General features: G+C 42.3%; 1 protein-coding gene across 2 annotated transcripts in view; it reads right to left on the bottom strand.

Annotated features, from left to right (window-relative positions):
• Positions 1 to 14,575, bottom strand: part of Stx6 (syntaxin 6) — a 60,235-nt gene that overhangs the window by 14,976 nt on the left and 30,684 nt on the right. For both annotated transcript variants that reach the window (XM_076941361.1, XM_034512987.1), the window contains exons 3-5: positions 13,875 to 13,969; positions 5,020 to 5,082; positions 1,426 to 1,551 (exon numbers count right to left, since the gene is read on the bottom strand). In XM_076941361.1, the coding sequence (XP_076797476.1) occupies positions 1,426 to 1,551; positions 5,020 to 5,082; positions 13,875 to 13,969 (284 nt within the window). The remainder of the gene's footprint in view (positions 1 to 1,425; positions 1,552 to 5,019; positions 5,083 to 13,874; positions 13,970 to 14,575) is intronic.

Here is a 14,575-nt window from a genome sequence, read left to right as displayed (position 1 = left end):
AGCACTCCGCAGCTGCTAGTTTCTTTGCCAGCTTGGGACAATTCACATTCAAAAGCAAAGCCCAGAAATCAAAGCAGCAGACCATTGCCTCTGAGAACACACTGCTCCAAAGCCTGGATTGTCAAGCTACTGCTATCCCCTGCTGATCCAACTTGTGAACAGTCAGTGGGGCTTGAAACCACCAAGAGAGACTTACTCTGCTTGGCTGAGGTCCAATAAGGGAACACACAATGGCCAAAAGCACATAAGCATATGACCACCACAACAGGGGTTGGGTAGGAAGAGGAAGCCCACTGCCAAGATCAAGGTCTCCGTCCACAACAGACTGTCACAGTGTCAGTGAAAGACAGCCTAGCAGATCTCTGGATGTGGGAGGACTGCATAGAGTCCTTTTCTTCTTCAAGGACAGTAAGTTACCTCAAAGACAACTGTTGGCTGACAAAGACATACTTTCAATTGTGCTGTGGTTCCCTTATTCTCTATTAAAAACTTGCTTCATTGTAACATTTTGAGAGCAAACAACTAGTTAGGCCAACATGAAAATATAAAAAGAACAGAGGAACACAAAGCCTACATATAAGCATAAAACACAGTATTTAGGAACCAAAGTTTCAATAGCCAGCTGATTCTCATATCCTGATCCACAATGTCACTGTTACTAGCAGAGCTATTGGTAAAGCAGCAACACAAGCTGGCGTGGGCGGGGTGGCTCGGCCCTACAATCTCAAGACACAGAAGCTGGGGCAGAATGATTATGAGGCCAGCCTGGACTACACAGCATGACTCTGGCTCAATAAAACCATAATAAATAAATAAATAAATAAATGCAAAAATATGGAGACAATTAAGTTCATTTTCCTTTAATGCCTCAACCTTTATCAAAACAACTGTTTTTATGTAGAATGAAACAAATTAACGACTTTCAATGGACAAAACAAGAACTTAATGTTTCTGAAAATGTGTTTGTTAAAATAAACAAAAGCCTAAATGTACAAATAAAAAATTGGGGAAGAAGGAATGCTTTCTTTCTAAAAATCCTTGACCTTAGCTGGGGTGGCTGCAGCATGCAGAAGGCAGAAGCAGGCAAATCTCCATGAGTGGGAGGCCAGCCAACCAACCACCACTACACAGCAAGAACCCATCTCAGAACAACAGCAGCAAAACCAACGCCTGCCCAGGTCCTCGGCCTCGTTGGTGGTTTAGATGTCAGCTCTGCTGTTCCCCAGATCTGATCAAGTGGCTCTTTCGGACACTACGCTCTCAAGATTTTAAATGGTGTATACAATCATTACTACACCTGACAACCCAGCAAACAGCAGCTCAGTCTAAGCTGCTTGTCGTTAGGTAATAAGCTGTGGCTAGCTGAAGAGTCAGGGGAGGCCCCTCCCTGCTAGCTCCTGGCCTTGGGCAGTTGTTGTCAGGTACCTGTTGCTGTGCCTGCTGTTCCTCGATGAAATGGGAGTTGGCTAGCTGCAGCTCCCGATCATGGCGCCCATATCGTTCTGTCACTCCAGCATTCCAGCTCTGGCTGCTGCTGTCTCCTAGGAGTGCCTGTGTGAGCAGGGACAACCAGTCAGGAGAAACACCAGGAGCTACTACTGACCGAGTCAAACGGCCCTCAAACCTGGACCAGGCTTTGAGATGGGCATGCAGGTTGGTGCCTGGTAGATGGGTTGAGGAATGCCAGGAAGGTGTATTCAAGACCTCTAGGTAGAGTCTCACAGATGGATGCTACTCCTAAGGAGAATGGCTGGGGGAAGATGAGAGGGAGCAGTGGAGAGCAGAGTTAGGGCAGGCTGGCTGAGGTTGTTTAAGTGTATGCCAAAGGCCCATGAGGTAAAGGCCACCATAGCCACTTGCTAGCTTCTCTGAAGGGGTCAAGGTGGCTGGGCTGGGCTGGCTGACAGCTTTTCCTAGCTATAGCTCCAAAAGGAAAAAAAGGGAGACAATGAAAACAACAAAACAAACCGAAGCAAACAAGAAAGACACACAAATCAGAACTTAGATTCAAAGTTTAAGTTCTAGGTGATAGTCCATCCTTTAAGGATTATATTTTAACAATTAGAAAGGAGTTTCCATTTTATTAGTTTTAATTATGTGTTGTGTGTGGTGTCTGCATGTGGGTCCATGCATCTGAATGAAGGCAATGGACCCCCAGAGTTAGGGTTACAGGCGGCTGTGAGCCTGACAGAGCACTGACAGCAGGGTCCGGGGCTCCATCCTCTGGAAGAGCAGCAAGAGCTTGTGACTGCAGAACCAGCTCCAGCGAGCGAGAGAGCTTCCTTCACAAAGAGAACCAGGCATGATGGCTCATGTCTGTACACCCAGCACTCAGAGAGCTAGGGCAGGAAGATTTTTATTTTTATTTCAGGACAACCTGGGCTACATAGCTACACAAATAGCAAAACCCTGTCTCAAAGCAAAAACAATCTCCTCCTCCAAAACTGTGCTGTCAGCAGTGGTGGCCCACACCTTTAATCCTTGCACTTGGGAAGCAGAGGCAGGTGGATCTCTGTGAGTTCCTGATCTACATAAAGAGTTCCAGGACTGCCAGGGCTACGTAGAAAGACTCTGTCTCAAACAAACAAACAAACAAATAAATTTGAAACATGTTAAAGATTCCTCAAACAATTTCATTCATGTGTTTAGTTTTGAGCTAGAGTTTCACTATACATCCCAGGCCAGAGCTAAGTTTACTTCATGTGGACCCAGACTGGCCTTGAGTTTGTAGCCATGCAACCACCTGGCTACATTAAAATTCAAACATAACCATGCCATTTTCAAGGAGCCTGGAGTCTCATAAAAAGACAGTAAGAAATTAAGAACCTTAGCAGACGCCTGACAACACAGTGGTGCCAGAAGAAGAGTAGGAGGTGCTATAGGGTCCAGCAGCCAGAAACAGGTGAACTAGAGGGTGGGTGCAGAGTTGAGAAAAGCTGGCTAGAAGCTAAGGTTTGTCTAAATGTCTGCCAAAGGCCATGTGGTAAATCCTAGCCTGTGGCACTCCTGAGAGGAAGTGGAATCTTTCAGAAGTGTAGCTAATACGCATAGATCAATGCATTGATGACCCCTCACTGGAGAAGTATCTTCTGCAGTAGATGGTAACTAACACAGAGACCCACAACTGGACAATGTGTAGACCCAAAGACTTAGGAGCATTTAGTTCTAACTGGGATGTCTGAGTCACACTCCTCCACTCAAAGCACAGGGATGTATGTGCACACGAATGTGGAAACACTGTAAGAGCCAGAGATGGTGGGTGACTCCAAGGAACAGCATCCTCTAGACACAACAGGGGTGATGCTCATACGAACTCACAGGGTCTACAACAACATGGAAAAGCCCTGCACAGGTTCAAACCAGACAAAAATCCCAGCATGGAGAAGAGGAAGTGGACACACAGTCCCATCCCCAAACAGCTACTGACCACTGAATGATGCTGGCTGAATGAAAATTAACTCAAAAGAGTGACACTAGGCATTATGAGCCACACTCCAGGGCAAGCCACTTGCTCAGGAGTAGTGTACCAACATAAGATGGTTTCGTGTCTGCTTGCTTTTTGTTTTTTTAATATTTATTTATTCATTATGTATAAAGCATATAGCATTCTGCCTGAGTGTATGCCCACAGGCCAGAAGAGGGCACCAGATCTCATTACAGAGGTTGTGAGCCACCATGTGGTTGCTGGGAATTGAACTCAGAACCTCTGGAAGAGCACACAGTGCACTCTTAACGTCTGAGCCATCTCTCCAGCTCAGCTTTTTTTGTTTTTGTTTTTTTTAAGAGAGAAGGAGGGAAGACACCCAGCAGCCTGCCCAAAGTGGGAGCCACTGTGACGTGCAAGTATGTGGTGGAAAGACAGAAGAGAAGGAAAAGTGTAATGCTTTGAGACTACAGAGAGAAAGGGAACTGAGGGTGAAAAGAAGCAGCCTGATGTGAGTAGGCTGCTCTGCCACCTGCCACCCGACACCCGAGGCCATGGTGACATCTTGGCCTGTGTTGCCACAGATGGCCAAATCTGAGAGTGGGAAAGCTGGCCCTGCCCCTTGCCAGTTGTGGTTTGTGGGAGTGTGGGTGCAGGAGAGCTGGAAGGCTCACCCACCTCCCAGGCCCAGGTCCAGGGCTCTGAGTTGGCCCACCCCAACACCTACATCATCTGTGAACTGCTGGAGCACGTGAAAGGGGCCAGTGCTGCAGGATCTCCATGACAGGGAAACAACAGGCTACCCAAGAGGGGTTCCAGTGAGGATCTACTATTGATAGTGTAGCAGAAGCCAGAAGCCTGGAATCAGACTCATTGCAATGAACACTTGCAAGAAAAGAAATGTGGACAAAAGGGTATACTGTGTGACACACTGTGACAAATTGCAGCTTCCACATGAGATATCTATTTGGGGAAGGGGTGTGTTTGTTTTTGTTTGTTTTTAATTTTCTTTCCAGGGGAGGTTGCAAGGGCAGAGGGAAGCTATGAAGGGATTGGACGGAGATGACTGGGATTGGGGTGCATGATGTGAAATTCACAAATGATTGATAAAAAGTTCTTTAAAAAAGGTATACTTGGAAAAAAATGGGAGAGAAAGAATATGAAATGGGTGGGTAAGGAGAGGGGAATCTGAGAAAAGTTGGGGAGGGGAAACAATATGAACAAAATACATCATATTAAAAGATTTTTTTAAAGCAGAGCTAAGTTTTATGTCCTGCTGTCACGAAGCCTTGCCACATGCCCGGAAGCTTTGGGGCTAACCAATCATGGAGTGAAACCTGCCAACCTGAGCCAAAATAAACTCCTTTTCTCTTCCCTATAAGATGATTAGCTCAGGATTTTGTTACAGTAGCAAGTAATAACAGGAACTAACCAAGAAAGACTTCCACAATACCTAGCCTACATCCCACCCCTCCTCCACCAGTGTATACAGGTCTTGTTCTCCATCACATAAGCCAGGGATGGTCAGCAATTTCCAGTTCAAGTGTCCAGCCAGGGACTTCTTTAATGGATACTTATTCTCTCTATTATCTCACCTGTCTGTTTGTCCTTTCAGCCAGTGCCTGCACAGATGACGCTGACATCTGATCCTTCATGTCCTGAGGAGACAGACAATAAGTGAGATATGCCATAAGGAAGTATGGCCAGTATTCCCCATACAGACAGAATGCACAATTTATTGGCTATTTTTAAGCAAACAATAGCATTCTTTGGCTTTTATTTTCAGTTTTAAACAGAAAAGAAATAGGAAAGGCTTTCCCTTAAAAACAGGTAAAGATGGCACTACATTGAACCAAACAGAGAAAGTCAAGGAGCAGCCAGAACCAGGCTCTTCTCACTTTGCTGAGCCACAGGAGCTGCCTTCATCTGTTCTCAGGCTGAGGGGATCTGGACCCAGAATGAAATGACAATGGGAGGGTAAAAGCCAAAGGTCTGTGCTCAAGGACCAGCACCCTCTAAAACACATGTAAAACCTGTTCTTCTTAAAGCACAACTCTTGCATGTTCAGTTTTTCTGAGCTGCATTCAATCACAGGACAGACAAAGTCTACCAGAGTGAATTTCTAAAATATTATCAAAAAAAATGTATATAAGAAAAAAAATCAGTGGCTATATTATATTAGATTATTAGATAATGTATTTATTTAAGCAAAATTACATTAAACATGAGCCATTTTAATTCTTACTATAATGGAGTTAATTCTTAACTGTGATGGAAAACACTAAAGAAAGTATGTTGTAATTGCAATATAGTTTCTTTTTATAAAAGAAAAAAGTCAATACTTTGAAATTTTCTGTTGGTAAGTAGACTTATTTTTATTTTTATAGATGCAAATATTAAGGTATTCAACTTTTACTGTTTTAAAGCAAGGTCTCACTTTGTAGCCCTGATTGGCATGGAACTCACTATGTAGATAGGGCCAATCTTGAAATCACAGATCTACCTGCCTCTGCTCCCCTGTACTGGGACTGAAGGTGTGCACCCTCATACCCAGCCAGGTGTCAAGAACCATGACAAGTGAGTGCTGGATCAGGTGTGCCATGACTTTACATTTCTTACTGTAGTTAATTCTGAATAACTACCTGGCTTCAATTTTCAAAGTACCGGGTCATTCATTCAACAAAGACGAACTGGTGTCTAATATGTACCAAGAAAGCAGCAGGTGACATGGTTTAGTCCTCTGCTCCCTTGGAGTTCACATGGTGACTTACCCGACTCAGATATTCAAGAGGTTACTAAAAGTGTGCTTCTCTAGGCCCCATCCTGACCTATGCCAAACACTCTTTATGGCACATTTTAAACAAGTCTCTCTGGGAATCTTAATACTGAAACTTGAGAACCTCTGCTACATACAAATTCTAGAAACCTCAAAGCAAGATAGCATGTCCTAGACTGCAGAATTCCCTACTTATCAACTGAAGTACTTTAAGATAACATTTATTCAGTCCAGAAACTACATTTATTTAATATATATTACTAGTGAGAGAACAATATCTTTTCAGTTTGCCAGTGTTATAACAGTCATTCTAAAACAATAAGCATTATACTTCCATAATGAAATCAGACAAGTGGCACCTGAGCCTACAATGGTGAATGTGTGGAGTCTGCTCACTGTCTGAAGTTTGATGGTACTGGTAGGTAATGACTTGAACACACCTCCAACAGGCACCTCAAGTGCTGGGTAAGCCTGGTCAGGCTCATGCTTCTAGGTGCTGTTCTAATGGATTATTACCTCATTAATAAACTCATCAAACTGAATGCTTAGGATTGGTGACTTTCTCTATATTGTATGTTAATAGAGTGTTTTATAAACTACTATATAATGCATGGGATGGTAACAGGACAAACTCTTTGAAAATGAATTTTGTTGTTTTGTATCAAACAATTTAAGAATATTCATTGCCTTGACCTCAATAATGGCAATTTATTCAAAGAAATTAACTAAAACAGATGGGTAAAAAAAAAATCTGCAGTGTCATTTATAAAAGTAGAAATAAGGACTGTGTCCAAATAAAGAGAAAAGAATTTACAGTAGACCCAGACCCTACAGTATTATGGACAGGTACCTTGCTTATCAGGAGACTGCCTTCTGAAAGTAGACCAGACAGAAATGATCAAAGCACAGCTAGAGGCATTTTTCCAATGGGACTGAGTTCGAGTCTTGTAATGCTTCTTAGATAACTGGCTAAATTGGGCAGCTTGTTGAACTTCTATTTCTTCCATACCTTTGCAATAGTGTCTACAGGGCCACTGTGATGATTAACAGTGACCACTGAGATGGACACTATATATAAGCGTCTAGCCACTGAAAAAGATTATCAAAATTTGCTTCTGTCCAACATAGTGGCCATACCAGTTGTAGTTGTTGACCACTTCAAACAAGGTCAGTATATTATTTTAATTAACTAAAATATAAATTCAGTTACTGGTAAATTGTTTTAAGCATGCTCAGAAAAAAAACTGGGTTTCTAAATCTACTTTTCAATTGCGATTTTTATGAAGTTTAAATGATGGCTAAGTTATTTTCAATAAAAACTTCACACTTGCACTGAAAATTTAGTTTTTAGTATAACAAGTTTAAAAACTTTAACCTCTAATATTTTTACATTGGCTATATGTTCAAATGATGATCTTTTGAGTATATTAAGTTAAATAAAGTATATTAAATTCACTTGTTTTTTAAAATGTGGCTACCAGACATAAGTGGTTCATACTGTATTTCAACTATACAGAGTCAGCTACATCTATCTGTGTTTACACACGTGTATGTTGTACAGAGTCAGCTACATCTATCTGTGTTTACACACGTGTATGTTGTACAGAGTCAGCTACATCTATCTGTGTTTACACACATGTATGTTGCTGTTTGTCTTGAGACAGTTTGTAGCCCAGGTTGGTCTTGAACACATGGTCCTCCTGCCTTCACCTCCAAAGTATTAAGGCACAAACTAAGTCCAAGTCACTATTCACTTTCCTCCTTTTCTTTCCTCTCCTCTCTCCCTGATGGGTCTGGGGATTTAACCCAAGAAATCATGCATGCTAGGCATGTTCTGCAATAAACCTTGAGAAAAGCTGACAGGATAGCAAATCATTTCTTAACAAAAGTTTGTGTTCCGATACCCAGAAAATGGTTATTTTTAAATATATATATATATATATATATATATATATATATATATATATATATATATATATTTACTTATTTATTAACTTATTCATGTATTTAATGTGTACAGGTGTTTTGTCTGCAGCATGTCTATGCACCCTGTGTGTGCTTCGTGTCTGTAAAGCCAGAAGGTGTCAGATCCCGTGGGACTGGAGTTCCAGGCCATTGTGAGTCCATGAGGGAGCTGGAAAGCTGAGCTCTGTCCTCTGAAGAGCAGCCAGTGCTCTAAACCACTAAGTCGTCTCTCCAGCCCCAGAAAATGATTCTTTCTAGAGAGTGAATTTCAGACTGGAGGGGCATTTTCACCTTTCAAACAGAATTGTTCACATTTCAAAAACAGCAAGCACACACAGAGTATTCTTAACATGTAAACATGCACTTGATTAACAACAAGGCTCCAGCTATGCATCAAGGGGAAACTACAACACAGTGCTGAATCAGGAATTATTCCGAGTACAGGTTTTTTTCTCTTCTTGTAAAAAAAAAAAAAAAAAAAAAAAAAAAAGCTACTCTTAATTTTCTTTAATAAAAATGCAATACATGAATGAAATATGTTTTTTAATTTCAGCTTCTTAAAGTTTTTATTTGATAAAAGAGGGAGAGAGGGAATATTTGTATCTCTCTCTCTCTCTCTCTCTCTGTGTGTGTGGTGGGGTATGGGGTGCTGTGGAGTGTATGTGTATATATGTCTGTTTGATTTTGTGTGTGTGTGTGTTCAGTTTGTGTGTGTGTGCGTGCTTGTGTGCAGTGGATACACTCTCTCAGCAGCTCTGTGATGTACATATTTCAGTGCTCACTCCTGCAGTGGAGCACGGCTTCCATGTGTGGATGACATTTTATCTATGTAGGCTAGTCACCAGACACTGCACAGGAGATCACCTTCACACTGGAATATGGAATTTTAAGCTGTGTTACTAAACAGTTTTAAACGTCTTGTAACAATCTATCATGCCAAAAACCAAAATTACTCATCCTCTTTCTAACATTTGAAGCTTAGGATCAGCAGTTAGTCCCAATAAAACATGATCCATCTGCCAAAAGAACAACACATATCCTGGTTATTAATGCTCCTACTTTCATGTCAACTGTTCCCAGCTGAATGAATGCGACACTGTGGTTCCCAGCGCTTCCACAGGGGCCCTCGTCCTATGGTCATCTGGATACTGCTGCCCATCTTAATCCTGAAGACTAACCAAAACCATTTCTGCTTTAACTGATGGCAAACGTTCTTGGGGTGAAACACTGTGGACTGTTGGGTACAGGGTGCAGTATAATCTGATTTTCCTTCCAAAGTTAAACCCAGAGCATGTTAACAAGGGCTGTTTTATGATACAAAGGAGGCGCAGTAAGGCTTACTGACTGTGACAGACTGTCACAGTCAGAGCTTAGCCTGCACCTCAGTTTCCTGGTGTCTTATTTGCTAACCTCCCAGAATATGCTGCAAAACTAAATGCACTGAATCACTGGAGTAGCCCAAAGTCACTTGAGGGAATAGCTCTAAAACAAACCTTTCCCCTGTGACGACTCTGTTGAATAGATGACTCCACAATGTAAAAATAATTAGCTGGGGGAAAGAGACTATTTTACATAATAACTAAAAATTTTTTCCGATAAAAGTTACCAGGAAAACTTAATAAAAATTGGACAACCTTGGAAGATGCTTAACAACTCTTTAAACAAGAGAAGAGTAGAAATTCATGGCCAATGAATATTAATCAGGAAGTCACTTGGGAGAAGGGCTTTGCTGAAGCTCAGGGTGTATGTTTAGTGCACAAGTACCTCACATACAAATCAAACCTCACAGGAGAGGATTTGCTTCTTGACAGAAAAGACAAAAGGTATTGTTTATCACTGACTGCTCTGCCTAAGTGACTCAATCAAATTAGAATATGCTCATTTAAGAATAAAGTAGAAGGCCATAGGTGGCAGGTCATGCCTTTAATCCCAACATTTGGGAGTTCAAGGCTAGCCAGATCTATGCAGTGAGTTCCAGGACAGGCAGGGCTATGTAAAGAGACCCTGCCTCAAAAAAGCAAAAACAAACAAAATATAGGGTAACAGCTTTCTTAAACCAGTACAACTCTTCCCCAGCTTCTCAGTGCTCACCCTGACTCTCCCTCATTACAGTAACTCTCACTCTCACAAAGAAGCTTCTTTTGCAGCAGATGGAGGCCATTAGGGAAGCCACACGTGGTCCAAATACAGAGACCACCTGACCGTGGGGTGCCCAGGCCCCGCCAACACATCTGCAACACAAACCCTACACCACAGGTCCAGGGAACACCTCGGAAGAAAGAGCAGAGATTGTAAGAGCCAGAGGACCAGGATGTGTGCTGTGAGATGCTGTCTTTGGGAAATGAGCCCATGAAATGTTAACAGTAAGGTACAACTAAACAAGACCTGCACAATTGAAAGAGTTAAAAATTTTTAAACCTTCCACAGTTGGAGTCAAGAGTTGCAGATCAGCTTGTTCTGTGCTCTGGGTCCTAGGAAACTAGCTATCCACAAGACAAAATAAATAAATAAATAAATAAAAGAGTTCAGGACAGCGTGACCAAGCGCTATGGGTACCAGGAACTAAAAATTGACCATAAGATAGATTGAATAGGGTTTGAGCTGAGAGTTCAAGTTAGCGTGCCTGTGCATCCTGGATACCAGGAACTTGGCTGATTACGTATAGGCTCTTAGAGAATAGCCTGTTCCTTGTACCCTGTCACAAACTGAATAATGGGCTGGGACTTTCCACAGGTGCTCTCCAATAGCCCTCCTTTACTCCCGCTGGGTTGTGGTTTCCCCCGAGTTGTGGTTTTGGGCTTTAAATTCTCTGTCTCCAAAGCCCGGGGGTCAGACCCCATTGCCCCTGTATGGGCTACAGGTCTTGACCTCAGTATAATGATTAAAATATGCCTCTTGCTGATTATATCAAGTTTGGTGTCTTGCAGTTAATGGGTGGCCGTGAATTCCCGAGGCTTGGGTGAGGTCCTCCATTCGTGGGGGCCTTACACAATGACAACACCAGCTGACATCGTAGTTTGGATGGGGACATGTCACAGGCTCCACTCCTAGGTGAAGATCTACAGGTTATGACTGGCTGCTGAGAAAGAGATCTAATCTTCTCCAGGCACAGGCCCTGTGAAGGGCTATCCAATCCCAGGAGGTCAGACCTAAACAACTATACACATAAACAACACTAAATGGAAACAGCAGGTTGTACTTATAATATTCATATGTGTGCACATATATATATGTATATATGTATGTGCATGTATATATGTGTAACATGTATGTGGGTAACAATAATAATGAGTAAAGAAGAGGTCAAAAATTTGAGAGCAAGTAGGGGGACAAAGGAGATGAAGTGGGAAGCAAGAAGGATGAAAATGATGTAAATACAGCCCTTAGCCATGACATTCTGAAGGGAAAAGTAGGCCACTACTAAACGAAAGGTCAGTAGGACCAACGCTGGCTAAGCCTGTGATCTCAAAGTCCTCCATCTGCCTTGTCCCATTTCCCACATCTGCTATCCCCTGCCCCTTCTCCACAGTGTCTACCAAGAGCCTGCAATCTCTTCAGCTGAACACACTGAGGTCAATTCATGCGACTCTTTTGTTTTTAATCAAGATGACTCTGCTGCTATTTCCTTCTTCTCTGTAAGACTTCAATTAAACTTATTAGAACCAAGCCAGCAAAAGTTCAAGTTTAATTACTCTATCTGTGGCAATTTTAACAGTTTCCCAAAGGTGGGGGTGGGGAATAAAGTAAAATGACAAAGCTTGTAAGTCCACTAAGGGGTCAGTTGAGAGCACAGCTGAGTGTGGTTTAGGTCTCATGCTCTGTAAGAACAGTAAGCTTCCAGTGTACTGTTATGATTTAAAGTAATCCTAAGATGTACTTTAAACAGATTTTCAAATATTAAGAAACTTAATATTTAAATATAAACTTAAATATAAACTTCAGCCAGGCAGTGGTGGCTCACAACTTGAATCCCAGCAGTCAGAAGACAGAGGCAGGTAGATCTCTGTGATTCTGAGGCCAGCCTAGTCTAACTGGTCTAGAATTCTAGAACTGGTCTGGTCTAGAGAATGAGTTCTCATTCTCTAGAATGAGGCTATACCCAGAGAGACCCTGTCTAGAAAAAAAAAACAAAGAAAAAAAAAAGAAATGAACTTTAGGATCTACTTCCAGTCATAATTTAATTTTCAATATACAGAGATCTTTGAATTCCAATTCTCAAAACTCACAAGTACCACCTTGCAGAAAGAATAAATGCCTTGATTAAAGACTATACACTTTACAGTGAGGCACCGTGAAGTATTAGGATAAACAGTAGCATCCTTCAGAAAAACCATTACAGAAAAAGGAAGGAAGAAAAGAGTGAAGAGCTGAGGGATGGATCGTGGGACAGCAGAAACAAGAAGGAAAATGGACTGTGCTTAAGAAGGAACTGAGGGCTGGAGGCAGCTCAGTGCTCAGGAGCGCTTGGTGCTGTTCCATGCAGCACACATGCTGATAGGCTCAGCCAGATGTGGTGGCTCACACCTGCAAAGCTAGTGCTTGGGAGGCTGACACAAGTGGATCCCCATGAGTCTGAGGCCAGTGTGGCCTACAGAGTGAGAGTGTGTCTGAATGACTAAATAAATTGGGGGAATTACACACAAAAGATGTCACCTAGCAATGTGCTTAGCAGAGCAGCGTTACACCTGCCCAGAAAGTCAGAATGTTGAATTCAAGTACTCAGTGTCTCCAGGGGGCACCTGAAGTCAAAAAGGTTTCTGTTCTATTACATGTGAGCTTATATATAAACAATTTAGTTATAAGTACAGAGAAAAGCCAACTACTGAGTGAAACAAAAAACAAGAATAAAGTTCAATGATAATCTACCATTTGAGATCATGTCGAGAGGAAATCGCATGATGAAAGTCTTTGGCAAACACTAAGCAAGGTTTCTGCCATATGTCAGCACTGGTCTGATCCCAAGTCTTTTTCTTCAAGGAAGCTACTTTCGAGTACATATGTTAATGGCAGCTGCTTCTCTTACATCCAGTTATGCTAATCAAATGGCTTAGCCATATACTTTCAAAGTATAAAATACATCTGAATGACACAAGGTTTTCACCTAAACTATATTTTCTCTTTTATCCTTTACTAGTGGGTAGTATTCTTAATAATTTTGTACTAAAAATGTATCCTCCATTGGCTTGTTTTTACATGCCACCCTTGGCTTGCCTGCTTTGGGTAACTCCTGGGAGGCTGTCAAGCCCTTGTATGGCAATAGTAATAGGGTGGTGGGAGTTCCAGAAGCAACTCAGATGGTAGGAACGGCCACCAGCCAAACCCAGGAAGAACACTCAACAATGCACACGATTACCAGTCAATCAGGAAACCAAATGGCTCCTACAAGAGACTTTGCTTTCGTCCAGAAATAGAGCACATTAAGAGGTTTTGGGTTTTTAATCTCTATTTTAAGGAAGTTAGAGACACAGACAAGTAGATCAGGCTGTTAGAGTAACCTTCCAGCCAGCCATTTATTATCTTGTTCTCATTCTAACAACCCAGACAATATTCAAAGCAGATTCCCCAATCACAGGTGTTGTACATGAGACACTGGCATTGAGTTCATGCCAGTTCATGTTTCAGAGTCCACCTGCTGGGCTGTGACTGAGGAGGGTTCTGACCAGTGTGTCTATCTCTTGCACAGATGACACAGCAAACTGCAATCCTTACCCTGACAATTTGCCGAGTGCTTGTGATGAAGGCTTTTCTTATGCTCAATTCAGTTGCATCCAGGTTGAATTTTCTAGGATTTGCTTCAACTATGCGTAACCAACAAATTAAGGCAAAACAACAGCACCTGATAAGCCACAGGGCACTGAAACACAGGGAATAACCCAACCCCCCTGCAAACACTCAACTTCACACAACACCCCTAAACTTGCTCTCCAAACACAGCTTCTACGAGAAGATTCCTTTGCTCCAAGACAGAGATGACCTGGCAAGTTAAAAATAGCCTCTGCTGGCTTGGCACAATGAAGCCCACCTGTAATCCCAGCACATGGGAGGAGGGAGATCTTGAGTTCCAGGCTAACCTGTGTCTCAGGCTGGGAATGTAGCTGGGCTAAAAGCATGGGAGAGGGTGGGAGGGGTAGAAAAGAACTATGGGGCTCACCATAAGTTCATGGCTACCTGACCACAGGTCAGCTAAGATCTTCCTGGTGTTTGCCAACATGTGTGTCTATCCTTTGGGGACTCCTGATTAGCTGACACAGGGAACCCAGACTGTCCTGGAACTCCCTACGTAGCATGACTTTCAACTTGTAGTGATAACCTGTGTCAGCCTCCCAAGTGCTGGATTCATAGTCACCACAGCTGCCGCAAACTTTTTAATCTGTTATTCCAAAACTCTTCCTTATGCCAATGTGGTAACC

The sequence above is a fragment of the Arvicanthis niloticus genome, chromosome 10 (assembly GCF_011762505.2).
Source record: "Arvicanthis niloticus isolate mArvNil1 chromosome 10, mArvNil1.pat.X, whole genome shotgun sequence".
NCBI lineage: Eukaryota > Metazoa > Chordata > Mammalia > Rodentia > Muridae > Arvicanthis > Arvicanthis niloticus.
Note: the sequence above shows the minus strand (reverse complement) of the source record. Positions and strands in the feature narration are given on the sequence as shown.